Below are 27,330 nucleotides of genomic sequence, written 5' to 3'. Positions count from 1 at the left end.
AAGAATTTTTTTTCCACAGAAAAGACATACAACCAATCTGTAACCAAGTAGCTTGAAATCTGTAAAGAAATAGCCTGGGTTGGAGATACCCGGTATAGAATGAGCTCTTACAAATCAATAAAAAAGGTCAAAAAATCCCAAAAGGGAGTAAGTGAAGGGACAACTCATAAAACATGAAAACATGCTCACCCTCATGGCAATAAGTGTGGTGCAGATTAAAATCTCATCAAAGAACTATTTCTTATGTGTCAGAATGGCAAAAATTGTGTAGTGTTTTAAACACCTTGTTGGTAAAAATATAAGAACATAGTTCCTCTCGTACATTATGAGGAGGAGCATGAACTAGTACACTTTTATGGAGGGCGTGTCAGCAAAATCTATCAACTTTATGTGTATGCAGTCATTGATTCATCAGTTCTGCTTAAGAGAATGTATCCTTTAGATGTTCTGAAATGAATGCAAAATGATACAGTTATTTGATACAGTATTTTTTAGTAGTGTAAAAGACTGGAAACAATTTAAAGGTTCATCAGTCAGAGACTGGTGAAATAATTTATGGTTCATAATAGAGTAGAATATTAGACAGCCATAAAAAATGAAGCTTCACGTACTGATAGGTCATGATCTCCAAGATAACAATGAATTACAAAAAGCAAGGTTCACAACATTGTGTATAATGTGTTGCCATTTGAGGAGCATAAGAGAATGTATTTCCCTGTTTGTTTGGATAGGTATAACATACCTCTGAAAGGATAGATAAGAAACTGATAATGGGTTCTTCATGGAGGGAAACTGGGAGACCAAGGGAAGGGCACACTCTGCCCTGTATCCTTTTGAAACTTTTAAATTTCGAACTATGTGACTACATTTCCAAAAAATCTTGAAATAGAGTGAGGGAGGGGGTGGGGAGAGAAAGGAAGAAGGAAAAGTTACAGGGTAACATTAGGAAGGCAGGAAGATCCAGAAGAATGACGACACAGGGGAGGTGAAAAAGGAGAGGAATACAATATGGGCCGAGAGGCAGCACGTTTGAGTGTGCAGTATGGAGAATGGAAGATACAGCGTCATCTGTCTTTCGTTTGACCCACCATGGTAGTGGCATTGGCATCAGCAGGAATGAGTGCAGCCCCTTCCCCAAAGAGCAGGCGAATCATCCAGGCGGAGGTGGGCTAGGGTCCACAGAGGGCTCCCAAATGCATAGGGCCCATCACTGGCACAGGCCACTGGGAACAGTTTCTTACTGGTACTCACGCTCCCAGGTAGAGTTCCCCACAAAAATTAATGTTTTAATCTGAGTCACTGAAGAAGTGCAGTCATCTGTAGGTGCTAAAAAAATACATCAAAATTCTCTTCACTGTGGTTCTGTCTGCTGTGTAAATGGTGCTCCGTCACACTGTATCCTGCTGGGTCAGAAAGCTGCAGGCAGCATCCAGAATTCCTCTCACATAGTAAAAGGCCTTAGAGTGGCCTCATTCACTCAATGAAAGGAAGATTTAGGGAAACACTGCCCAGGGGAAAGATGGCGCAAGTCATATACATAATTTAGAATTTTCAAGTGGCTGCATTTTTAAAAGGTAAGAAGAAGCTTGCGAAATTAATTTTAAAAATATATTGTATTTAACCCAGCATATCCCAAACATGATCATTGCAGCATCTAATCAGTATGAAGAAACTAATGAGATAGTCTACATTCTTTTTGATATTAAATCATTGCAATCCGGCACGTTATCTATACTTAACAGTACCTCTCAGTTGGGACTAGACTTCTTGCAACTCAAGGCAACACGTGGCTCGTGGCTTCAGTGTTGGACAGTGAATGTGACACAAGAACGTAGGTTGGTGTGGTGCCACTTGATTGTGTCCATTCCTGTGATTACACCCTGTCCCTAGAAGGTTTGCATGAAGACCAACTCAGGATGTTCTTTTATGGCTGGGCTGTCCCTTTATTTTTGTTCTTGGCCTTTTCCCCAAATGCTGACCGCATGCCACACAATTCTGTTGGACATCTTGATGGTTGATGGATGGATGAAGGATACATGCAGAAGGATTCTCAGCTTAAAAGTCAATAATTAAAGAAGGGAGGAGAAAAGGAAGAGCCTTTCTTTGGTTCTAGCCCTATTAGAAGTCGAGTGTTGATAAAGGGTATCCAGTAACAGATATCAAGGATTGATGAAGAGCCACAAAGTCATGATTAATTTTATAAAGAAAGCATTGTTTGTATAAATCCATGAGTTTTTAAAGGAGAGTAGGCAGCTTGGAAGATGTTTCTAAGCTTTGAACTTGACCCCATGGAGGGACCACTCAGAATTTGCCTTTGGTGCCTTTGCTAACCACATATCCCCGTTAGTGAAATTCCCATTCTTGTTCCTCTTCTGAATGTTCAGGAGGTTGCTAGAGGAACCTAGCTGTTACATAGTTAACTAGTCGTTAGTGCCTTAATCTAGTCCTGTTTGCCACAGACCACGACCCAGTGGCCAGACTGCAGACGTTTATTGTTGACTTTTCTCTTCCTGTTTTCCTATGAGGACAATGATACAGAGCTCTTGGCTTGAAATTAGTCGGTAGCTAAAGAGCACAAACGAAAGACTTGTTATTTCTGGAACATGTTTAACCATAGCATGTGAATAATTAGAACTACAAGGAATGACTCACTTGTTGAAAGACCTCTCCAACATCAACTCCTATCTGTTGAGCTGTCTTGCCCATAGAGTGTTTTGCACACTTTTCAGTCTGGCACAGAAGAGGGGTGTTTGAAAACCAAATCCTTCCTCTTCAGTGGGCCAGGAGTTGTTCCATATAATCTGGTGTTGGCTCTTGCTGCTCCAAACGTGGCTCCACTCTGGCAAGACCAGTAGCACCAGAGAGCTGGTTAGGAATACAGACTCTTGGGCCCTGCCTCAGACCTACTGAGTCTGCGTCTACATTTAAACAAGATCCCTTAGTGATTCATGAACTTGAAAGCTTGGGAAGCACAGGCCTGTGTACCCACAACCTTGTCTGGGAGGAGACATTATTTCATTTACCCTAAGCTACCTCTCCCTGGCAATGAAGAGGGAGGGGGTAGGGATGCGATAGGCAGGTGGAGAATTTGGGTTGAAAAGGGGTAGGGACAGTAAAGACTGACCAGCGTGGCAGTGAAATTCCCCTTCCTACTTCACTTGCCTTCCCGCTGTGACTCCCAGCGTGCCTGTGAGCGCAGGGTCAAGCCCCACCATCCAATTTGGAAACCCAGTCCTGGGATATCTGTGGATCCCATTTTCCTGGTGGTGGTACCCTGGCTCCAGGGAATCAGGCATTAAGTGAAGGGAGTTGGAAGACACAAGCAAGTTTAGGTCTGTTGAGAGGAAGGTGTTAATCTTCCAGAAACCCCGGGACCATGTAGATTTGAGACCTCATCTTAACTGCTGTCAGAAGCCAGATGCTTAGGGAAAGTGGTTTCTTGTTGCGTGGTTGGTGCTTATACCTTCCTGACCTCTGGCTGTCTGCCATGACAGCACGTCAAGGACATTATCCTGCAGTCCAACCCGCTCCTGGAGGCCTTCGGGAACGCCAAGACCGTCCGGAACAACAACTCCAGCCGATTTGTAAGTCTCTTCCCTGTTTCGGAAAATGTCGCCTGATTGATGGATGTTGTTGATATTCCTGCTTCAAGTCTGGTATCCCCAAGGAAATGGGAGCTTTTCACATATCATCAGCTTTTCAATCTCTTCCTCATTTTCTATAGCGTTGTGCTGTCAGGCATCCATTTGCCCTTTAACGGAAGTTATTTTTGAGCCTCGGGTTAGAAGATAATTTTTTGAAAATGGTTTTCAACTTCATTTGCCTGACTAGGGAAAATAAAAATTGATAAAAGTGTCAGCTTTGGTCCTGGAGGGGTTTGCTTTGTGCCTTAGAGAAAAGACCTCCTTTCCCAGACAAATAAATGAGTCGGTTAGATTCGCAGGTCTTCTTGCCTTGCTTTTGCTTCCTGGAACCTGGGCGGTGGACGTGGAAGGAACCAGACCCTTTCAGTCCTGCACCTTGGAGAGAACCTTCCTCCTCTCTGTCTGCCCAAGTGAGCCGGTTTTCTACCCACCCCTAAGAGCTCTGTGTATTTGTTTTAGATATGTTCATGTAACATAATCACATCCAAAAGCAGCTTGGCTTGGCCTGTCCGATGGCCTCCTAACCAGTCCATTTAACCCAAGGCAAGGAAAGTGTCAGCCAAATGCGTTGTCATGAATGCCCATTTAGACATTTTCTGCCTGAGTGTCTCCTCAGGGGGTGAATTGGAAAGCTGGTGAGGAAGCATATGAATATATTCCCCTTGACAAAAAGCCACATTTACAAAGAAATGAGTATTTGGCCGGTGGCTTTGATTTATGTAGATTTCATATCTTATCTCAACCATAGATTCTGTCTGGCAGTAAACCGTTCAAGGAGCCATCTGTGAGGCTGATTCCAGACCATTTAAAAATAAATAGTGGGAATTTTGGAGAAGCACAATTTCTTTTTCACCCTTCTATTTTGGAAGGAAGGTTCTATTTCCAAGAGAATTCTTACTAAGGTCTCGTGTGGTGATTGTTAGATTCCCTGGTGAGTTATAGCTGTCCTTATTGCCCTCACTTCCTTGCTGTTCAGTACTATTCAAACTATTTACTCATTCGTCCACCACTCATATTTTTCTGCTCAATGCCTGGGTTGTGTTATCTTGAAGAAGTTGCTAGGTAATGAAATTCAAAAGAAAATGTGAATGAATTTTCCACTTGACCTTTCTTTCCTAATTGTCTGTCTCGGTCTGCTCTGTAAAAATGCACTTGACCAAATTCAATTCTCTAGCTACCCCCCCTTTTTGCCTTCCTTAGAGAGCAAAACCATAATTAAATCAGTATTTTGATATCTGCAATACAAATTATTCTTTATCCTTGGACAAGGAGGATGCATTGGTCATTTTTTATAAAAAAAACAAAAATACCCAGCATTTACAATTTTTCCAATTATAAAATTTCATGTGACCCTGATGAAAAGATGAGAAAGAGTGTGAACACGCGCACACACACACGCATGCGCGTGCATGCACATACACACGGTAATGTCTGATGGGGCATCCAAAGATGTTTCCATTAATAATGAGAGAAATGTAAATTAAAGCCATATATCATTTTGTCTCTCAGATGAGCAAACATTAAGGAGTTTGTTAATACCCGAGAAGAAATACTATTGGTTGAAGCCTGACACATTCCCCCAGGAGAGCAATTTGGTGATTTTTATCCACATTTAAAATGTTCCGGGGCACCTGGGTGACTCAGTCAGTTAAGAGCCCAACTCCCGATCTTGGCTCAGGCCTTGATCTCAGGGTTGTGAGTTCAAGCCTTGTGTTGGGCTCCACACCCAGTTGCCCACTTAAAAAAAAATTTTTTTTTTAATGTTCATATTCTTTGACCCAAGAATAGGTACTATATCTAAGTTCCCTGTTAATAATGACCTGTTTTGTCTGACAATTCACAGACCTGTACCCCTGAGGCAAATAATACATTATATGTTAATAAAAATAATTAATAAATACATTTAAAAAATAATAATGACTTTTTTTTAAAAGAGATCCATAATATATGGTTAAATTTCAAGAAACAAGTTATAGAACAATATTTATCATATCTGTAATTTGGTCTCATTTTTATTTTAAAAGGTGCATTATATAAGAGGTAACTAAGTTGTCGATAAATCAAGTTTTGAATACACTGTTAACAAGTGATTGTTTAGGGGGAGGCAGTAGAAGGGGTATCAGGGTGGGAATATAGGTATTTTCTCTTTTTAAAATGGACATGCAGGGGCACCTGGCTGGCTTGGTCTGTAGAGCATGGAGCTGTTGATCTCGGGGTTAAGAGTTCAAGCCCCACACTGGGTGTAGTGGTTACATAACAATAAAATCTCTAGGGCTCGCGGGTGGCTCAGTTGGTTAAGCAACTGCCTTCAGCTCGGGTCATGATTCCCAGAGTTCTGAGATCAAGTCCCACGTCAGGCTCCCTGCTCGTGGAGAGCCTGCTTCTCCTCTCTCTCTCTCTTTGCCTGCCACTCCCCGTGCTTGTGCTCTCTCTCCTTCTCTCTGTCAAAGAAATAAATCTTTTAAAAAAATAAAATAAAATAAAATCTCTTAAAAAATGGACATGCTGTATGAATCATAGTGGTTCTTCTCTCCGTCTGGTGCTTCTGGTGTTTGTTTTGGGATTTATTTAGAGAAAGTGGGGAGGAGTCATCAGAGTAAGATGCACAGACAATTCGAGGGTGGCCTTCTTTGTAGCCTTTCTGATACCTGGAATATGCAGTTGACTTAGCAGGAACCCGGGACATGATGGATACTGTGGGCAGCAGGAGAAACCCGAAATGTGCTTTTCTTGTCCTTAATGAGTTTATGGTTCTAGTCCCAGACTTGCCGCCGGGCAGGAGGCAGCCCTGAAATGGGTGGATTTCATCAGCGTACATATTTTAAAAATATGTAATGTTTTAAAATATTAAAATTTTTTAAAAATGTGAAATGCAGTTAGGCCGGGCATGCTCGCCAGTTCGACCTCAGGCCATACCACTCCCAACACCCACATTCTCATCTTTTCCTTCATCTATGTTTACGCTCCTGGCCCTTTCCAAGGATGGGAGAGCAACCAGATTCCAGCGAGAAAAATAATGTCATTTCCTTAACAACCTGGACACCTTTCTAGCTAAATCCCAGGGCTTTATTCTCCTTCGTTCTTTCTAAGCAGTAATTTAAAAGGAAATAATTAGCAACAACAGCAACAAAAATCTACATACCCACAACTAGCTGGAAAGAACATTGTTTAAAATCAAGTGTTTTTACTTTATATAAGAACGCTAGATGATCCCAAGGTAAATGGCATGGTTTTTGCTCAAAGCCATGGAAATTCATCTAGCAGTGGGAAAATTTGCTCTCCCTGATAGAGACTGATAGGGTTCACTCCTGTTGATCAAGGCAACCTTGAGATTTTCTATCCCATTCTTTACAGCTTCCGTCTGAGCAGGCAAGCACCCGCAAGGAATACAGCATATCCTTATTTAGTCGGGCTGGAAGGATAGATTCTCTCTCTCTCAATACAGAATCGTGTGACTGGACAAAAGCCCTGGTTATTGTCTGATAGGAAGAAGTGAGGAAGTCTTGATCAGAGCTGGGAATAATTCAGAATGTATCTTTCATTAATGAATTTCCTTGAATTATATGCTATATTCAAAGCCTGTCTGGAACAGCGTGTTTCTGTTCACCAACCATTGAAGGAAACCCCTAACTTTCTTGCAGGGAAAATACTTTGAAATCCAGTTCAGTCCAGGTGGGGAACCAGATGGTGGAAAGATCTCCAACTTCCTTCTGGAAAAATCCAGGGTGGTGATGAGGAACCCCGGAGAGCGGAGTTTTCACATATTTTACCAGGTTTTCCTTTATGTTTTTTTCTTTCTTATTTCCTTGTTCCTTATCCACATTAAAAAAATAATTTTCCCCCTCTCAGCTCTCAGGTTTAGACAATCTAGTCTGCCAAGCCAAGAGTATTTATTCCTATAGTATGTATAAGTCAGTGTGCAAAAAAACTGTGGGGATGTCCCTACCTGCGAGGAGAGTAAGTTCTTGGGGAGAGAAGATAAGAATTTCCCAAAAGTTAAATAATCAAGAAAGTGTTAATATAACTTCAGAACAAAAGTAGGAGTTCTTGATTCTTAGCCCGGCAGGAGTCCACATGGGGACGTGTGGCTGGGAGGGTGAGGAGAGGTACGGAGGGCACACAGGGGAATGGGTGGGGAGAGTGTCCTGGCAAGTCCAGTGGCCCAGCGACGCCTGGACGGGTTGGCAAGGGCGGAAGTCCCCCGAAGGAGAGCTGTCGGAGAAAAGACTAGGGATGGGCTAAGGATCTTTAATCCCCGGCCAGGAAGGCCTGACCTGGACCTCCAGAAGCCACCGACAGGCTAGAGCTGTGTGCCCGCTCTTCTTTGATTGTGTCCCAAGGCTTCGGGTAGCCTGGCATTCGCCTACTTTTTAAAATGTTTTTAAGTACTTAAGAAATATAATAATACCAAAACAACGTCTTTATGCATGAGTTTACATATTAGCCTTTCTTTCGTCTATCAGGGATCCACATCAGACTTTATGTGAAGGCCTACAGCTGTTTTTTTGTCTCAGTTTTACTTTGTTAAAGATCATTGGATTAGAAGGAAGTTCAAGCTGTGTCGGGAGCTCACACCCAGCCTTTTCAATTACATAGCTATCTCAGAGGCTGGCAAATCATTCTGGCAGGTGGCTAGCACGTGATAAGAAGTTTATTCTGCGGCTTGGAGAAGTTCAGAGTCAAGGGAAAGCTCACAGCCAAGAGTAGCATGTGTCCGCAGGCAGAAGAGGGTTGAGAGGTGGGGCGGGGGGTTGAAGATGCAAATGAAGGGCTGCGTGATGTGGGTGGGGAGGACACAGAAGGGGGAAAATAGGAAGGGGGTGGCGGTGGCAAGAAGATATCTTGAGGAGGTGGAAGAAAGCTCAGGGGCCCTGTTGTCATGGGTGACCTAGAACTTCTCTATAATGGAGCTGAGATGACATTAGGAAGTTGACGGAGATGAAGAATATGGTTATGCCCTTTCTCTCCCTAAACCCCTCGGGGCTGGAGCAGGGTGTTGCCGGAGCCCCCGGGCACGGGCTGTGTGTGTCCCTTCCCACTTCGTCCTTCAGTGCTGTTTTCCAGGTAGTCTGCAATCGGTCGTGGTAAGAGTATTTACACCGTAAGAGTCAGCAAACACTACAATCCATTTTTCTCCCCACGAGTTGATGTGTATTTTTCTAGCACACCACTGGGGAGCCCTTTAAGAGGGTCTTGCTCAGACCGAAGGCAAACATCAGAGTGGGGACAGAAAGCCACGGGACCGCCCATCGGGCGGGAGGTTTCAGAATGCCAGAGAGCGGGACCTGGGGCTACATACAGTTCGCAGGCATCTGTTGGGAGAAGCGCGAGGGGCAGCTGCACTTCATAGTAGCCATCAGCAAGTTGAACAGGAACAAAGTGGTTATGATCTGGCTTGTTTTCCACTCTTCTGAGGGCTCTCACCCACACAGCCCTGCAGTCCTCACTGGACGAGGGGCAAATTCTCAGCTCCTGTAGGTCTTATCAGAGTTGAGAACTTGCAGAATTTGCAGAGATGATCCACAGCTCCCCCAAGCCAAGCAGCTACCCTGAGGCCCATAGTGTGGAGACCAGGACCCCCCATCACTGCAGAAGGCAGGGTCAGAACGTGCTCATCGCCTGGGCCCGGGAGTAGGGCCTGGGCTTGGAGGGCACACCTCACACACCCCGCTCCCTTTCGTCCAGCTCATCGAGGGCGCCTCTGCAGAGCAGAAGCACAGCTTGGGCATCACCAGCATGGACTATTACTACTACCTGAGCCTCTCTGGGTCCTACAAGGTGGACGACATTGACGACAGGCGGGAGTTTCAGGAAACGCTGGTAAGTGCGGGCTCCGGGCCAGGCAGGAGGGGCTCTGCATGTCACCTGCAGTAGAAGGGGCCAGGAGAGTTAAGAGCAAAGAGCAGTGGCACATTTCCCCCTCATTCTGCTGCAAGCACCCCGTTTCCTTAAACCCGTGGGTGAGCGCCCTTCAACAGCCACACGCCCAGCTGCCCCAGCACCACCGAACGAGCTGAAATGGGTAAAGGAGTGAATTCCTCATCCCTCCCACCCCCATCCCGCAGGCGCTCTGGTTCCCAGGTGAACACTGTTGTAGCTAATATATTTATCATCCTGGTTTACCTAGAGCTTAGGCTGTTGCTGAGCTGTTGCCTCAGAAAGGTGAAGCGAAGACCGCCCTCCTGGTCTTCTCCAGCACCTCCAAGTGCATTCCCTTCACCTCCACACTGAATGGGCAGAGGGCGGCCCTCGCCTCTCTGCCCTTCACGCGGTGTGCATGTTATGGTACCGAGTGTCAACCGCAGTGCGTTATTGAAGGGTCACATCTTCAGGGAAACAATTCAGTAAGTCAGACTAGAAATTTCTGGGGCTGGGCTGTTCACCCATTTAGCCTCAAAGAACTCTACACCTCCTCTGCCTTTTGGGTCAGCTTCCTGCTAGGCCCATCCCTCAGCCCATGCCCATGTATGAGGCAGGGACCCTGACAGGGCAAGTGGGGGTGCAGTTTGAGGGGAGCTGACCTCCTGCTTGTGGGAAGGGTCAGGCTGCTCAGGCAGACTGCATCCTGGGTTCAGGAATGCAGACCGCACCATGGGGCCACATGGCCTCAAAGGAGTGGGGAGAAGAAATGGAAATGGGGGACCTGCATTGGTCCGAGGGTACGGTGCTCTATAGTATTCAGATAAATAAGTCTTGGCATTTCATCTGTTTTTACTGAAGTTAACAGACCTCAGAACCAAGACTTTTCTGTTACTTTTATGTCATTTGCTGGAGACCTTAGATCAAGATCCTTTTACAAGTACGATCTATTCCCACCCTCCTGATGAGGCAGAAGATCTCCAGAGTCTCCCTGGAGTAACTGGAAAGAGGCATCCGTGCTCTTGGTGGGAGGGGCGTGGCAGTGAGGACACCCCCGGGGCACAAGGACAGGGTGCTGACTGTGGGTGCAGCTGCTGCTCCTTCTGCATATCTTTGCTCCTGGGGATCTGCTAGGGGATCGCGGGCTGGATCCGAAGACAGAACTGCCTTCCCAGCGTGCCTCTGACACTTGAGAAAAAGGGAATGAGCGTGTGCCGGGCAGTGACCGTGTCCTACCGGGGCCTCCCGGCTGCCCCTGCCAGCTAGGCCCCGTGTGACCGCACAAGTCCATCCAAGCTTTGGCTTCTTCACTACGTGCTTAGCAAGCTGGCGACCAACCCACCTGCATGATTTCTCTCTCCTCTCCCAGCACGCGATGAACGTGATTGGGATCTTCGCGGAGGAGCAGACGCTGGTGCTGCAGATCGTGGCGGGCGTCCTCCACCTGGGGAACATCAGCTTCAAGGAAGTTGGCAACTACGCGGCGGTGGAGAGCGAGGAGTGTGAGTAGCTCCGGCGCACGGCGGGTGAACGATCGGTTAGCTCCGGCTGAGGTAACCCGCCGATGTCCTTTGCTGGGGTCTCATCCGGGGATGTGGGGAAGTCTGGTGTCCTGTGGGGGCAGAACAGACGGCCTTCAGAGAGTCTGGCCTCTCCTGTGCACCTGCCCTCCTCACCACATCCCTCAGCAGGAGGCCGTGCATGAGATGTTTCAGTTTCAACGTACCGCCTGTCTCGGGGGAGTCTGACCCAATTTACACCTTGGTTTAAAAATAAAGTGATGGCTAATGAGATGAAAGTAATAGCTAAAGAACTCCTAAGATTTGTCTCCTAAGAGAAATCTCTGTACCTGACCTGTGGGGTCTGCATTCACCTCGCGGTCCTGAAGAGCGGCTGGTCGGGTTTATGTCAGGATGGGAAGCTCCCAGTTGGAGCTTGTCTGGGGGCCGATTTAGACTGGATTCTGGAAACGGAAACAAATGGGCACTGGCTATCCTGTTGACATTGCCGGTGATCGCCTTTCATGGTTCCCTCTGCTATGGTCCGAGGCTGAAGACTGAATGATCGTGTTTGCTCTTTGGGAAGAAACGGTCCTTCCTGCAGACCCGTGATTGGTTGTGTGCGCTGCCAGCCGCCATGGCCAGTGTGGCAGGCGACTTTAGCATCTGAGGCCTCGGATGGCTTTCCAGGCTGCTCTCAACCCACACAGCCTTTAACCACCCAGGAAGATGTTTCTTCCTTTCTCAGCATTCTTCCAGAATGATAAATTTAGATGCTTAGTAATAAATAGTATCCCACTCATTGCTGACAATGCAGGGAGGCTATTACCATTCCAAATAAGGCTCTTTTTAAAATATTTTTGTTTTCTTTTGTGATAAAAAAAGGAAGTTCTGCTAACTTCTGATGTGTCTCTGATAAAGATGAATTATGTTAAGCAGGGAAGTGGGGGGATGGGCAATAAATTCACGTGGTCCGCATAAAGTCTAGAAACAAGACCTAATAATAATCACTATGTGGTTGGATTTAACGTACATTTTCCTTCCCATTTAACAAATGCACATAGGTATCCAGGAGGGTCATTAACGCTTGTCTTTTCAGCATTGACCGTGTGGGTTTCTTGGTGGTTGCTATAGAAGCATGATGAATTTCTCTTGCCTTCTTGGATAGTACAATCTTTTATTGCCTCTTTTTGCTGGAGAACAAAACAACCCTGACACAGCAAGCCTTCCCCGTATGCTTGAGCCAAGAAGTGGTTCATTGCACATTGATGTCGGGAGGAAGTAGTCTCCTCAGCCAACTGGGTAAGGCCCAGGATTGGCAACTGCCTTGCAGTGCCCGGATTAGAGGCGCTGGAGTAGGGGAGATCAGGAGAGGCTGTGCTTGAGACCAAAGAGATCTAGCAAAGAACTGGGCCCTCCTTCGGAGAATTTCTTTCCTGCTCCTTTGGCGTACCTTACTGTGAGTCATTCCCTTAGCCGAGTGTCCCATCTACCCCTTCGCCCGTCACCGTGTTCCCTTCCCCAGAGGGCACCAGAGTTGCCACTCTCCTGTATTCCTTTCAGGGGATACGTGTTTCCCGAGCACGATGTTCGTCCATTCTTTTTTTTTTTTTTTTCAAGACTTTATTTATTTACTGGACAGAGATCACAAGAAGGCAGAGAGGCAGGCAGAGAGAGAAGAGGAAGCAGGCTCCCTGCTGAGCAGAGAACCCGGATGCGGGGCTCGATCCCAGGACCCTGAGATCATGACCTGAGCTGAAGGCAGAGGCTTTAACCCACTGAGCCACCCAGGCGCCCCTCATCCATTCTTTTTTCTCCCTTTTGTGCCTTAATGGGGCACAACACGTCATGTTCTACAGTTGCTTTTTCACTTCTCATTATATATGAAGGTTGCTCTAGTCGTTAAGAGCATCGTCTCTTTTTAGCTTCAGTGTTCCATTACTTGGCTCTGTGTATTTGTACTGAACCAGTCATCTATTGAGGGATGATATCAGGGCAGAACCTCTGTGATTACAACACTGAATGAACGCACTGAAATGAATAACTGGTTTGTTTCCTCTTTCTCATGTTTGAGTATATCCCATGGAATACATTTATTTTTATTTTTTTTTAATTTTTTGAAGATTTTATTGATTTATCTGACAGAGCACAAGCAGGGAGAGTAGCAGGCAGAGGGAGAAGAAGGCTTCCCACAGAGCAGGGAGCCTGATGCAGGGCTTGATCCCAGGATTCTGGGATCATGACCTGAGCTGAAGGCAAACACTTAACCAACCAACTGAGTCCCCCAGGCATCTCCTGTGGAGTAAGAGGAAAGTGTTCGCCCATGTTTTTATAACAGAAGAAAGCAGACTTTCTGTAGCTATCATAGAAAGGTTGGTAAGATTGCTGTCACAGCTGACCTAGTAAAGCAAAACAGCCCTCAGTGATGATAGATTTTGTTACTGACCCGACCCCAGACTAGTGGAGCTGTAGGATTGCCTGAGTCAGACCTGTATGCGGCTGAGCAGTCAGACAGACACTTAGGCACATGTATCTCTGCCCAAGTCCCTACAGTAAGATGACATACTTTTGGAAGCAAGTCTTGCTCCCAAGGCGTTGTCATTGAGGGGGGGGGGGGAATACATAAATAGTAATGGGAAGCATGAGTCATGATGCCCATCTTTTTTTGCCTTGTGGCTGATGGGTTAGAAAGTACGGAACCTCAACACCGAAGACAGCCCACATTTACTTTGTCATTTCTTTTACATTTGTCCAACAACACTTTGTTTTTGCTACGTCTTTTTAGTTTCTCTCCTCTGTATTTCAGATGCACATGGAAAAATTAATCCAGCTTTGCTTTCCACTTCAGTGCAGTAACAGAAATCTATTCTCCTTTTCAGAATGCACTGAAATGTTACTTTCTAGCAGGTTCCTTTATGTTCTACTTAACTCTGATTAACAATATCAGAGTTACAGCCGCATTTTGAAACTAATGCCTCCTCCCTCCCTGCCTCCCTTCTGCCCTGCCTCCCTGCAGCCTCCCAGCTTCAGTACTGATGCCCTTCTCCAGCCACACCTGCACACGCCCTCATGGAAATTCACAGCCTGAAGGAAGTCAGCATGAGCAGCCCTGTAATTTCAGCACCAGGGCAGCCACTGAAGAAAATAATAAGGCCGTAAAAGCTTGTACTTGAAAAACATGGCATGGATTTTTTTTTTTTTCTTTTTCCCCAAGCGAGTACCAGATTTCCTCCCTAAACTTCTTAGGGGTCTTCTTGAGTCTGTGGCTCTGACTTCTGGCCCCATTCCAAGCCTTGTATTTCAAGTGCCTGTGGTCCTTCACTCCTGCCTTCTTCTACGGAAGCCCTGGGGGACTTGGAAGGTAGAGTGGTTTTTTTTGGTCTTAGATAAGGACCCAAGGACTTAGCCCTTTGTGTGGCATTTCTTTAGTTGTGGTCATAAAGACAGTGGTGTAAACATTTTTACCATATTTTAACTGTGTCCCTATTTTAGCGTGACCAGGGGCTTGGGTGAAGTGCATATTTTACAAAGCAGACAAATGGAGGCTATTTATTTATTGTATCAAAGTATTCAGTGCATGAATAGTGAATTTACTATAAACCAGCGGTAATAATATCCACTGTATCAAATGCGAAATGGATCTGACTAACTGCCTAATGGTGGTGGCTTCCCCTTCATAAAGGTTCTCATATGTCAGACACTTTGGGAAATGTCTCTTGATTTTTCCCAACAACCACGCATGTGTCTAGTCTGGCTTACGGGCATCTTATGTCCTTGCCCTGTGCAAAGCTTAAGTTTCAATTTAGCAGAAGACATATTCGGATTCCTAAACCTATGTGTTAACATGAAACAAACCAAGGGAATTGGCCATTGGCAAATGAATACCCTGGATTTTGTTCCCGTGCCCTTTGTAAAAGGAAGCCCTTCTACGAGTCTGAGCATTTCTGTAGAACACTAGCATAGATAATAATACCTTGTTCTGGCATTACCCGTCTTCAGAATGCCTTCGCTGACTTAATCTCGTTGGAAGGTATCTACTGAGAAACGTCAGCCCATTCGTTCTAACACCATCTGTGAAACTCAGATTATCCTTTATTGGGAGGTTTGTGATTTTTGAGCATTAACATAAAGTCTTTCACAAAATCCTTTTATCAGAAACTTTTGATACAGTTTTCTGTGGAAAAAGAAGACTCCTATCCAAGTTTGGAGTTGGGATTTGTGTGCGTGAAAATCTTTCATTCATACTACCAAAAAAGTCTGAGCATTCTTTCATGATCCAGAATGGTGTCTTTTATTCACAGTGGAGTGTTTCGAGCAGAAATCAAGAAAACCCATTAAATCACTGGCCCTCCTCTTGGCAAGTCGCATGGCTTGCAACAAGTTCCTAAGCCATCTTTCAGCTCTTCTCTTCGAAGACCAAGGCTGTGTTACTACATGTCCTCAGGATGGGATGGGTGTGCTGTGACATGCACTGCACCAGTGCCTTCCATTTCACTCCATCTGCCTCTCCCAGAGACATCTTGTAAATTACACCTCCTGCCCCAGACTTTGACACCAGCCCAAATTTCTCCTCCCACTCAAGGACCTCCGCTGTCAGAGTTCCGCCTAACCTTGTGACCGCCTACCTTTCCAGCTATGGCCAATGCTGGTGCACTTGCTGCACCTCGACCGTGTCTCCTTCTCTGCTGCCTTCACCCCTGTGCCCATCCCACCGCTCTCCCCTCTTTTCCTCTGCATCTGTACAAATCCTGTTCCTCCCTTCAGGCTCCACTGGAATCCCACATCTTCCTCAGTGACCCCAGCAAGTCATAATAGCTTCCTGTTCGAAATGCCTCCAGGACTTTATTATCTCTCTGTATCACATATTCAGCTCTTCGTAGGCTTCTTAATTTGGCAAACTATCCATGCCTCATCTAGACTGTCTTCAAGATTTCTTAACATTATGTGTTCTGGGGGCGCCTGGGTGGCTCAGTGGGTTAAAGCCTCTGCCTTCGGCTCAGGTCATGATTCCAGGGTCCTGGGATCGAGCCCCGCATCGGGCTCTCTGCTCAGCGGGGAGCCTGCTTCCTCCTCTCTCTCTGCCTGCCTCTCTGCTCACTTGTGATCTCTCTCTGTCAAATAGATAAATGGAGTCTTGAAAAAAAAAAAAAAAACATTATGTCTTCTGTCCTCTTTAGAAACTCTGAGTGGTAAGCCCTCAAGAAATAGGTAATTATTATGATACTGAATTATTACTCCCATGATACCAGGTGCTTCAACATCTTTAGGAATGATGCTATGAAAACACCATACAGAAAGGAAGAAAACAATTTTGGGAGCCAAAAAAATGTCTCTTGATTTAGTTCCTTCCGGGCTGCCCTCCTGCAAGCTTGGGAAGATGTCCATTTTAGGCATGTAGCTGTGATCTCACAGGGGGATTGGTTCACCATCCTTCTTGGATCACTGATTTGTATTATTGGAAGTCTCAGCCGTCAGAGGAATTGACTCATGTAATAGAACAATTGAGAAAAACAAAGTGGTTGGGTGTGTGCGGGACTGCTGATAAGCAGTCTTCGGTAGAGTGAAAGTTTTGGGGGGGGCCAGTGATGGTGTCTTGTAGTGCACGTGCGCACACGCAAAAATGCCTCCCCATGTTTGTGAAAGGAATTGTTAAAATTCTGAAAGACCATCGTGTTTCATTTTGTTGTCTATAGTTTTGGCTTTTCCTGCGTATCTTCTGGGGATAAACCAGGACAGGTTGAAAGAAAAGCTCACAAGCCGGCAGATGGATAGCAAGTGGGGAGGCAAGTCGGAGTCCATCCACGTGACCCTCAACGTGGAGCAAGCGTGTTACACCAGAGATGCCCTCGCCAAGGCTCTGCACGCCCGGGTCTTTGATTTCTTGGTAGATGTAAGTAAACACAAGTGAACGTTGTGGCATTTCACATCTCTGCTCTTAAAGATTTAAAACTACTAAGAGCTTTGTTTTCATGTTTTAGTCTGTTCCTTGAAACCATTAGCTTGCTCCTCCACTTTTTATCCATTCACCCTGGAATCATTGAATCCTACCTTGGCTTCTAGAATTGTCCAGCAAGACGTTAAGATGGTCATAGCTTCTTATGACAAAATATTTAGTAAATCCAGAACTACAGAACAGAAAAAGGGGAGACCTGTGGTTGTGATACTTGGTTGACTGTTGAGCCTCAGCTTTAGAATACTGTATCACATATTACTATGTTACAAATTAACCCTAAATTTAGTGGCTTCATCAACAAACATTTTATTCTGTCACAGTTTCTACAAATGACTTAGCTTGATGGTTCTGACTTAAGGGTGAGGCTGAAGTCCAGTGGCTGACTGGAGCTAACAGCCATGTCCAGGCTTGACTAGGCTTGAAAGGTCTCGTCCTAAGATGGCGCACTCCGAGGGCTGTTGGCAGAACGCCTCAGATCCCTGGCATGTGAGCCTTTCGGGCTGTTTGAATATCCTCACAACATGGCAGTTGGTTTCCCGCAGAGGGAGTGATCTGAGAGAGAGAACATGGAAGAAGCCAGAAAGCTTTTTTTTTCCTGAAGATTTTATTTATTTATTTGACAAAGATCACAAGCAGGCAGAGAGGCAGGCAGAGAGAGAGGGGGGAAGCAGGCTCCCCATTGAGCAGAAAGCATGATGCAGGGCTCGATCCCAGGACCCTGGGATCATGACCTGAGCCAAAGGCAAAGGTTTAACCCACTGAGCCACCCAGGCACCCCAGAAGCCAGAAAGCTTTTAATTTGTAAGCTTGGACCCCAGTATTGACACTCTGCCATATTCTGTTGATTAGATGTAAATCAGTACAGCCCACAGTTAAGGGGAGGAGAATTAAGTTCTACCTTTTGAAGGGAAAAGCATCAAAGTTCTTTTTAGATATATTTTAAAACTACCATAGTGTGTTTTATAATTCCATAATCCTATCTACTTGTATATACATACGCATATATGCACACACATATGTATATATGTGTACCACTTAGATTCTGAAAATTAGTCTTTCAGCAATATGGAACTGCCAGTGATAGGCTGCGTTAATCATCATATCCTCTGAACGGTAGAAGAAAATAGCAAACACTTCTCCCATCCTTACTATGTGCCAGATGCCACTCTAAGTATTTTAGAAAAAAAAAAAGCTATAGGATTCTTCCCACCACCACACGATGTAGGCATTATTATCCCCGTCTTACAGATAACTTGGGCACAGAGAGGCTAAGGAACTTAGCCAAAGTAACACTACAATTAAGTGATAAATCTAGGAATTACACCCAGGTAATCTGGCCATGTTCTAGCTCTTCTACTGCTCTGTCTTTTATATATTCAAGCTAGAAAGAACCATAGGGGAACCCTAAGACAAGACCAGCAGCGTGGCCATTCACTTCAAAAAATCTCCTTGAACTTGGCAACAACATCTGTAAGGCTTTAAGTGTGGTTAGGTGTGGTTAGGATTGAGTAGGGCAGGGCAGGATAGGGTAATGATTTTGTGTACTTTCTGTGGAAGGTCAGGGTCATACTCAACGTGAGTCATCCTTTTAACTTGTCCAGACTCCTCATTTTACTGACAAGGGAATCGTAAGCCTAGGGATTGGTGGATTTGCCCCAGGCCCTTCAGCAAGAGAGTGATGCAGAGTTGACAGCAGAAGCCATGTCTCTCGCGCCTCCCAGGGCTGGGCTTCCTACCTTCCTTTCTTTTTGCCTGCCCTTTATTTTGTGTGTGATGAAAGCAGGTGAACGCCCTGTGTAATTAGAGCTGACATTTACTGGGCCCTGAGCATGCGCTGGGACTGGGCTGAGGGCTGTGTGTCATGACGCATTAGCTCACCGAAGAGGCCGCACCATTTTCTTGGCCCAGGAAACACCTCTGGTGCTTCCACATTCGTCCAGGTGTTCACCACCTCTGGGAACTTTTCTCCTCTGTCCCTCCCTACCCCGTTACCCTCCTGAGCCCCCCTGGCGGAAACTGCACCCCTCCCCTTGTTAATTCTAGCCATTGACTTGCATGTCCCTTCTCACAGTGATCCAGAACGCAGATGGCGTAGACATTGTGCCATTCCATGGAACCCCAGACCCTGCCCCTGGCCCAGGGCAGCCTTGGGGATTCGAATGTCACTCTCATTGGCAAAATTATAGCGAGGGTTCAGTGAAATACGTGAAAAGTGCTAAGCAAAGCCTGGCACAGGTGAACAGTAGATACACGGAGCCTACTTATATTCTCCTCGCTTTCATAATGATGACTGGTATCATTATCCGTAGCCCGCCCACCCTCTGTCGAAGCTCCTGGCCCCAGACATCGACATCCCTTCCAGCTGTTAGGGGGCCATTAAATGGCTACTGAATGGGGTCAGTGGAAATAATATTTATGGATGTTGTCTTAGCAGTTCTTTATATGAAGTAGGTTTTACGTCAAGTCATCCAAGATGACATTTACTTCCAATTCTCCAGACTTCCTGAGAAAAACAAAAAGCCGGAAGGTCATGGCTTTCATCATGAAGCCATAGTAGCTTTTTCAGATCCTGGTGGTTTCCCAGAGTACTTGACCTTGCAGCAAGCCTCTTTTTTTTTTTTTTTTTGAAGCTGCAAGTCACCTCTCTTCCTGTCATCCTCTGTTTCCAGCAGGCAGTTGCATTTGCTTTGCACGGTCTTGCTTCCCTGTCCCCCACGCATGCCCCTTTCTGATAGGAAATAAAAGGAGTTAATTGCCATGCTCCTTACTTTCTCCTAGTCCATCAACAAAGCGATGGAGAAGGACCATGAAGAATACAACATTGGCGTTCTGGACATCTATGGCTTTGAAATATTCCAGGTATGGCCAGTCTGAACAACTGGGGCTGTGGGAGGGGGGTGCCTTTCATCTGGCTTGAAAGAAAGAATTCTAGGTAATGGGGAAAAAACCCACTACAGTTCCTTTTTGCTTCTGTTAAGTTGTTTGTGTACCTTTACTAAATAGTGTCTCCCAGATATAAACTATGTTGCTGTCTCCAAATGCCTCCAACATTTCTGTTAAGGCTTCTCACATTGAAACATTTCACTTAACCACTTTAGAAACGACTTCATAATGGTTTTGCAGAAGCAATTACATGCAAGCAACTTTTTTTTTCTTTCAGAAAAACGGCTTTGAACAGTTCTGTATCAATTTTGTCAATGAAAAATTACAGCAGATTTTTATCGAATTGACGTTAAAGGCAGAACAGGTAAGCAGCCTCTCTTCTTTCCTCCTGTGTTATTTCTAATGGGTTTTGTTTAAAAGATATGAAAGTCTCTTTGGGCACTAGATTCAAGCTTTAGTCTTGTATTAGGAAACGTACTTAATAAAGTCAGGCAGAAAAACCATATGCCATTGTGACATTTTGGTTTGTGAAATGTAAACACCGTCTGCTACCGTTTCTTTCTCCTTTAAGCAAATGATGTTGTGAAGTTGGACTTATTACTGACTGCTTTTACTACTCTGACTCATTGACCGAGTGGAAAGTGGAAACCCAGTTCCAACCCCAGCTGTCAATGGCATGGACCATGTTCCAGAGGAAAAACTTGGGTTTTCTCACATTTGCTCTACTCCCAGTCTTCCGTAAAAAAATCAGTGTGTTTTCAAGAAAGCACGTAGTTTTCATTCTGACTTGAAGGAACGTGCTTTGGTTATAGTTTCTCCTCAGAGTTCAGGGCGGGTTCCCTTTGATTCTGGGCTCCATGTTGTTTTGGATTCTGAGGGCTGCTGCTCAACGTACCACCAACTGAGAGGCTTAAAACAACAGAAACGTCTTCTCTCACCGTTCAGGAGGTCAGAGCCTGAAACCAAAGTGCCTTTAGGGCCACAGACCTTCGTGGCTTCTTCCAGCTTGAGTCCTGGTGGTCTTTGTCCTTTGTCAGTGGAACTCCAGGCTCTGCCTTTCCCTTCATGTGGCTTTTCCTCTCTGTGTCTCTCTGTGTCTCTCTGTGTCTCTCTGTGCCCAAGTTCCCTTCTTCTTTCTCTTGGAAAGACACCAGTCATTAGATTAAGGGATCTCCCTCGAATCCAGGATGACTTCATGTATAAGATCCTTAGCTTAACTGTATCTCAAAGATCCTATTTCCAAACCACAAATTTTGAAGTTCTAGGTGGACATGAAATCTCGGGGGACACATGCAAACCCACTACATGTGTGAAAGGCTATTTGGGGGACATTAAGTCATGGAAGTGTTCGTGTCTCTGCGTGGGAATCCCAGTGAGCAATAGTTTCCACATAAATTTCTGCCCTGGTGTTCTAGACTTCCATCCCATCAGAGCCGCCAGAGCAGAACGGCCAGGGTAAAGGGTGGTAGGGACCGAGACTGGTTGATGTCCGCAGAGGTTAGGTCCTAGAGGAATGTTGTTCAGCATGGCAAAAGCTTCAGATTTTGTAGGAAGTATGATGGGAAACCCTGGGGGAATTTTGAGCAGAGAGTGACATGGTCTGATTTGTGTTTTTGAAAAGACGCTTCAGGCTCTATAGACTTACGGAGCGGGCTGAGGGGAAGACAGACAGGAGTGGAAGTTTGAAAACCAGTTAGGAGACTGGGCAAGAAATGGCGGGGGTGCAGACAATGATGGTAGCATTAGAGGTGGTAACACCATGAGAGGCGGTCAGATTCGGCATGTGTTTTGGAAAGTGAGTCAACATGACTTGCTCAAAATAGGTAGCAAGGAGCCAAGAAGGAAAGAGGAATTAAAGATGATTGCTCCCTTTGTAGCTTGAATCACAGGGGCCAACGGTGAAGCAATTCGCAGAAGAGTGCGATTAGGAGAGTTGATTGGAGATGATGGGGAAATGCACAGTCAGATCTCCCCTGAACAAGCCACACTTGTAAGACCTCTGACATATTGGGACAGAGTCTCTAATGTATGAAATGTGCATGACCCTGGAACTCAGTGGGGAGGTCTAGAGTAGAGAAATGAATTTGGGTGTCACTAGCCTGCAGGTTCTATCTAAAACCAAGGGACTGAGTGCAGTCCCCTAGAGAAGCAGGGCTGAGAATACAGAAAGGCTGGAAGATTGAGTCCAGAGACTCTGTCAGCTGAAGGTCTGGAAAGAAGCTAACAAAGCAAGACAGGTGAGGAAGAAGGGAGACCAGGAGAACGTGGTGGTGTTCCTCATGTGAAATGAGCAACTGGCTTGAGGGAGGGGCCTTCCCCTTGGGTGCCTCGAGGCTAATCCACACTACTCTCCTTATATTAAATTCAAAGAGATGATTTTGTAACTGGACCTAGAGGTTAAGCCATATTAAATTGCCATCATTAGTAGATCAGAAATGATAGTGTGCTAACAAATTCCACAGGGCTCAAACTAAAAAACTACCAAGCATGAGGCATCTGGCTGGCTCAGTCGGGAGAGCATTTGGCTTTTCATCTCAGGGCTGTGTGTGTGAGCCCCACATTGGACAGAGTTTACAGAAAGAAAGAAAGAAAATAAATTACCAAGCAATGAAATATTCCTTTTCTATCCCTCTTAGGGGGAAAAAAAGTTCCATTTTATGTTAAAGGGCATTCAGATTTTTCTTTCATGGTGATCTCTGTGCCTTTGCTCGTCATCTGTGTGGCGCTCTAGCTCGTCTTCACTGGATCATAATGTGAATTCCTGCTTTCTGTCCCTCAGGAAGAGTATGTTCAAGAAGGCATTAGATGGACACCCATTGAGTACTTCAATAACAAAATCGTGTGTGACCTCATAGAGAACAAAGTTGTAAGTATTGGTCTGGTGTGTCTCTTCGCTGATCACAGGTTTATGTCAAGTGGGTTTTGTCTCTCGTGTCCTTGTTTTAGAGTAAGCGAAGTGACAAGAGATTTGCAGAGAATTTTAGCAATTACACCAGTTGTGTGTTTGGATGTTTGAATGTCCGTGTAGTAATATGAACATCTGTATATGGATAAAATCCCAATTTACAAATGGAAGTTGTTACTGAATTCTGAGAACAGACGTCCGTGACCTATATGGGTGGCATAGCGAATGAAGAGGCATAGCCTTGGCCCTGCCTTCTGGACCATCTCTGCAGCTCATAGGATTATAGCCCTAAAATTTAACCAACAAGAAGCTTATAGGCAGAGATGGCCACAGTGCTGTTTGTTTGATTTGGTTTTTTATAAAAGTCCAAAACTGGAAACCGCAAAAACATCCAAGGATAATCCGGTCATTAAATAAACTAGCATATCAGAGCAGGAAAACATAGGCATTAAAATAGTAAGTATGAAGACTATGTAAAGCATGCAGATTGTTTGTAAAATAGTGCTGTGCAAAAAAAGTAACACATGAGAGAATGTGTCCACCTTGTAACCGTGTAAACCATGCCTCTGTGGGGAGTAGGCTAAAAGCGAACATTAAGAAATGATTAGGGTCAAAGGAAAATGTTTTCCTTTTTCTTCTGGGTTTTTATTTTTTTTTAATTTTTTTTTAATATTTTATTAATTTGACAGAGAGAAATCACAACTTTGGCAGAGAGTCAGGCAGAGAGAGAGGAGGAAGCAGGCTCCCCGCAGAGTAGAGAGCCCGATGTGGGGCTCGATCCCAGGATCCTGGGATCATGACCTGAGCCGAAGGCAGAGGCTTTAACCCACTGAGCCACCCAGGCGCCCCTCTTCTGGGTTTTTAAAAGCAACTTAGTACAAATGGGAGTCAGCAGATAGTGATCTGTATATGAGTTTGAATAGAACTTCAGGGAGTGAAATCTTTTTGGGTTTTTTTTTTTTTTTTTTTTTTTGGAAAATGGACTTTCCTCCATCATGAGATCTAAGTGTCTAAGTGGTAACTCCCTTTTGGGGTTATTAATGGCATTCTTGCTCAGAGGGAAAGAATGACTTTCAAGATGGTATCTTGAGTCTGGGGAGCTATTTCCTTGCTTCAGAAAGGACGGGATAAACCGCTGACCCGGGGCTTTAAACAGCCGCTGACCTGGGGCTTTGCTCTCTCGGTCCCCTCAGAACCCTCCTGGGATCATGAGCATCCTGGACGATGTGTGTGCCACAATGCATGCCGTGGGGGAGGGGGCAGATCAGACGTTGCTGCAGAAACTGCAGATGCAGATTGGGAATCACGAGCACTTCAACAGCTGGAATCAAGGCTTCATAATTCACCATTATGCTGGAAAGGTATGTCTGGGGAGTAGGGGGGTCCCGTGGGAAAGGAGAAGTTACCCTTCCCAGTGTCTGCCTTCATGTTTTAAGCCTTTGGGTCTGTGATCTGTTTTCTCACGAGGCAACTGAGTAACGGTATCCACACAGCTTCGTCTGCCTTGCTGTATTGTACGTATTCAGCATTCGTCCATTCAACAGCATGGGGCCTGGGAAGGGCAGTAGATACTGTCGCATATTTTAAATCAGGAACCACCCTGGCATGTATGTTAACTGCTGAAGGAATGGGTTTTTGTCTTGCCTCTTGCTCCAGTCACAAGCCTGTATCCCCCCTTCTGTGCCTGCTGGGAGTGTACATAGGCTTGCTTTTGGGACCCCTGGCTGGCTCAGTCGGTAGAGCATCTGACTCTTGAACTGAGGATCGTGTGTTCAAGCCCCGTGTTGGGCACGGAACCTATTTAAGATAAATAAAAATAAAAGTAAGGCTTGCTTTTGATGTTGGTCCTCATAAGATGCATGATTTTGGCTGCCTCCCAGGTACCAGTCTTTGTACCGGTGATACAAAGATAAGTAAGTTGAGGTCATGATATTTACGGTCTTCCAATCCTCTGGAAATGCACTGGTCTCACTTTTCATCCCCTTGAATCTCTTATTAACCAGGGTCCCTGACCATGAGTTTTGGACTGACTTGATCCAATTATGATGCCATTTGTGAAAAAAATTCCAGAACCTCAGATGACATGCCCCATTGGAATGGATTAATGAGCAGGAGTTTTCTTTCATTCTGTTGTAGTGAAAATTTAGGGAAACAATTAGGTGTACTACTAAACACCCCTATGGATTCGCTGGAGAAGGGGTGGGTGATCATGGTACTGAGGTCCTAATTCTAGGTCATCTGGGCCATGTAGGCAGCCAGATACCACTTCTCAACATCCATACACCATCACCACCTAAATCCGCTAGCAAGTTAAATAAAACATGCACAGCCTTAATGTGACCGTTCACGATGAAATCCCAGTTGTACATCTGGAAATACTCACATTCCGGTAAGAATAGCCATGCCAACTTGGGTTTTTTTTTCTTCTTCAATGAAATACTTACAGGATAAAATTAGATTTCTTTCCATTCCTGGCCAGGTATCCTATGACATGGACGGCTTTTGTGAAAGGAACCGTGATGTGCTTTTTATGGATCTGATCGAGCTTATGCAGAGCAGTGAGCTGTAAGTGTGTTTGCCTTATCTGACAGGGGATACAGGTTTGATCAAATTTTTAGTATTAAAAAAAAAACAATTTGTGGCGTTTGAATAGTCAGTAGTTAGTTCCTTTGAGCTCTCGGGTCTGGATTATCACTGGGCAATTTGGTTTTTCAAAATAATTTTTCTTTTCCAATCCCATGTACCCCTAACATCTTCTGCCTCCAGATTCTACGTGCCATGTGCACGCCCTTCCGGGCCCCTAGCTTCATCGTTTTCAGCAGTGATATCAGGGAGAGGCAACTATCCAGGGGTTGGGTTAGGATGGCCATTTCTGACTAAGAGTGGAATGTTCTGGTTCTGTGATACTTTGCCTTTAGACTATCATCCCAAGAATTTTCCATGGTCTCTTAATTTTTTGAATGGCTAATGGCTTTGCAGGATGTGAGATGACGTGTCCCCAGAGCACTTGGAAATAGCTCAAGAAGTTTGGGAAGGGCAACTTAAAAGGGATTTCCTTAGAGGTTTCTTTTAACTCTTAAGACCCTGTCTAAGCTTTAACGGTAGGAGCTGGAGGGGCGTCCATCTGTCTTGCAAACTGCAGGAGCTCCCAGGACCAGCCCTGCTCTGCACTCTCCTCCCTTCTTCCCTGCAAAGTTTCCCAAGATCTCAGGTAATGGATATAAAGTATAATTTACATGGTCAGGCCTGGGTATGCCAGGCAAATACAATATTGTACAGTCTTCCGGATTTTATAGTTTTTAGAGCCATCTCCAAGGAGGAGCTCCCCTGGGAGTCCCTGTTACTCAAGCTGTGGTTAAGATTAAGGTGAACTTCCTTAGTCAACAGCCCTGAGTCTGACAATTTTCTAAGAAAACTGAGTGTGCTTTTCAGGCTTTGGCCATAAGTTGTCCTACTCCACTTCATTCTCTACCCTTCATCTCCCCTCCTCTCCTTCCACCTCCCCTGGCCCTCATCCCGTGGTGTACCTCCCCTGTGCTCACGCCCCCAGCTTTGGAGATCCCGAATTTGTTTTAGTTTGAAAACACAGAATCGATTTGCTCTTCTCTGAAAAAGTCAGGTCAGCCCGCAGGTCCTGCCTTGTGGGTTTTTATGACCTGCTTTCAGATTTTTTTTAATCATTAAAATTCCTGCTGAGTTTGAGAGCTGTTGACGCGCCCATGTAAACTCCTATCCTATAGACATGGTCTGTTGTTCATTAAGCACGTTTACAGCAAAAATCTGTAATCGTGTCTAGTCAAGTTGAAAGTAGATTGTGGGGAGACTTCCTAGAAAATTCAAGATGGCGGGACATCTGGGTGGCTCAGTGGGTTAAAGCCTCTGCCTTCAGCTCAGGTCATGATCTCAGGGTCCTGGGATCGAGCCCCTCATCGGGCTCTCTGCTCAGCGGGGAGCCTGCTTCCTCCTCTCTCTCTGCCTGCCTCTCTGCCTACTTTTGATCTCTGTCTGTCAAATAAATAAAATCTAAAAAAAGAAAAAAAAAAGATTAGAAAATTCAAGATGGCCCCAAAGCCTTTGGGGAGGAATTGAATTTGAGGGTCAGATTGGCGGTTTACATGGATGACTTTATTCCGTCACTCAGCACATAGTTATCAAGCACCCACTGCATGCCAGACTGTGTCCAGACACCAGGGGCACTGACGTTACTAGGACATTGTCTCTGTCCTGTGTCTTGGTGCATGTGAAGGAACGCAGCTATATTGGAGCGACTAATGAGAATTCATTCAACAGGCAAAGGATTGGTGAATTACTACTGTTCAGCTTAAAATGACTTGTACTCAAAAGCACACTTTGTCAAGGTTTTTTATAGGGGCTGGAGACACAGTGGACTGCTGGCGTTGAGTAGGCAAAGGTCACCATTGCTGCTAAATATCCTACAATGCGTAGGGCAGCCTAGCCCTCCCCACCCCAACAAAGAATTCTCCAGCCCCAGATCCCAATACCTATAGTGCCAGGATGGAGAAACCCTGCCTTAGATCAAATGAGGATGTGCACTGGATCTTGACAGTCCATACACACACCCGAGCT

The 27,330-nt window shown here is 45.3% G+C and overlaps 1 protein-coding gene across 1 annotated transcript in view; it reads left to right on the top strand.

Moving 5' to 3' along the window:
- MYO1E (myosin IE) overlaps positions 1-27,330 on the top strand; it is a 192,670-nt gene that overhangs the window by 114,732 nt on the left and 50,608 nt on the right. The window contains exons 6-15 of the mRNA XM_046007405.1: positions 3,495-3,584; positions 7,286-7,417; positions 9,330-9,464; positions 10,873-11,005; positions 16,696-16,892; positions 19,734-19,814; positions 20,116-20,202; positions 22,618-22,704; positions 23,937-24,104; positions 25,223-25,308. Coding sequence (XP_045863361.1) covers positions 3,495-3,584; positions 7,286-7,417; positions 9,330-9,464; positions 10,873-11,005; positions 16,696-16,892; positions 19,734-19,814; positions 20,116-20,202; positions 22,618-22,704; positions 23,937-24,104; positions 25,223-25,308 — 1,196 coding nt within the window. The remainder of the gene's footprint in view (positions 1-3,494; positions 3,585-7,285; positions 7,418-9,329; positions 9,465-10,872; positions 11,006-16,695; positions 16,893-19,733; positions 19,815-20,115; positions 20,203-22,617; positions 22,705-23,936; positions 24,105-25,222; positions 25,309-27,330) is intronic.

Source organism: Meles meles, chromosome 6, assembly GCF_922984935.1.
Source record: "Meles meles chromosome 6, mMelMel3.1 paternal haplotype, whole genome shotgun sequence".
NCBI lineage: Eukaryota > Metazoa > Chordata > Mammalia > Carnivora > Mustelidae > Meles > Meles meles.
Note: the sequence above shows the minus strand (reverse complement) of the source record. Positions and strands in the feature narration are given on the sequence as shown.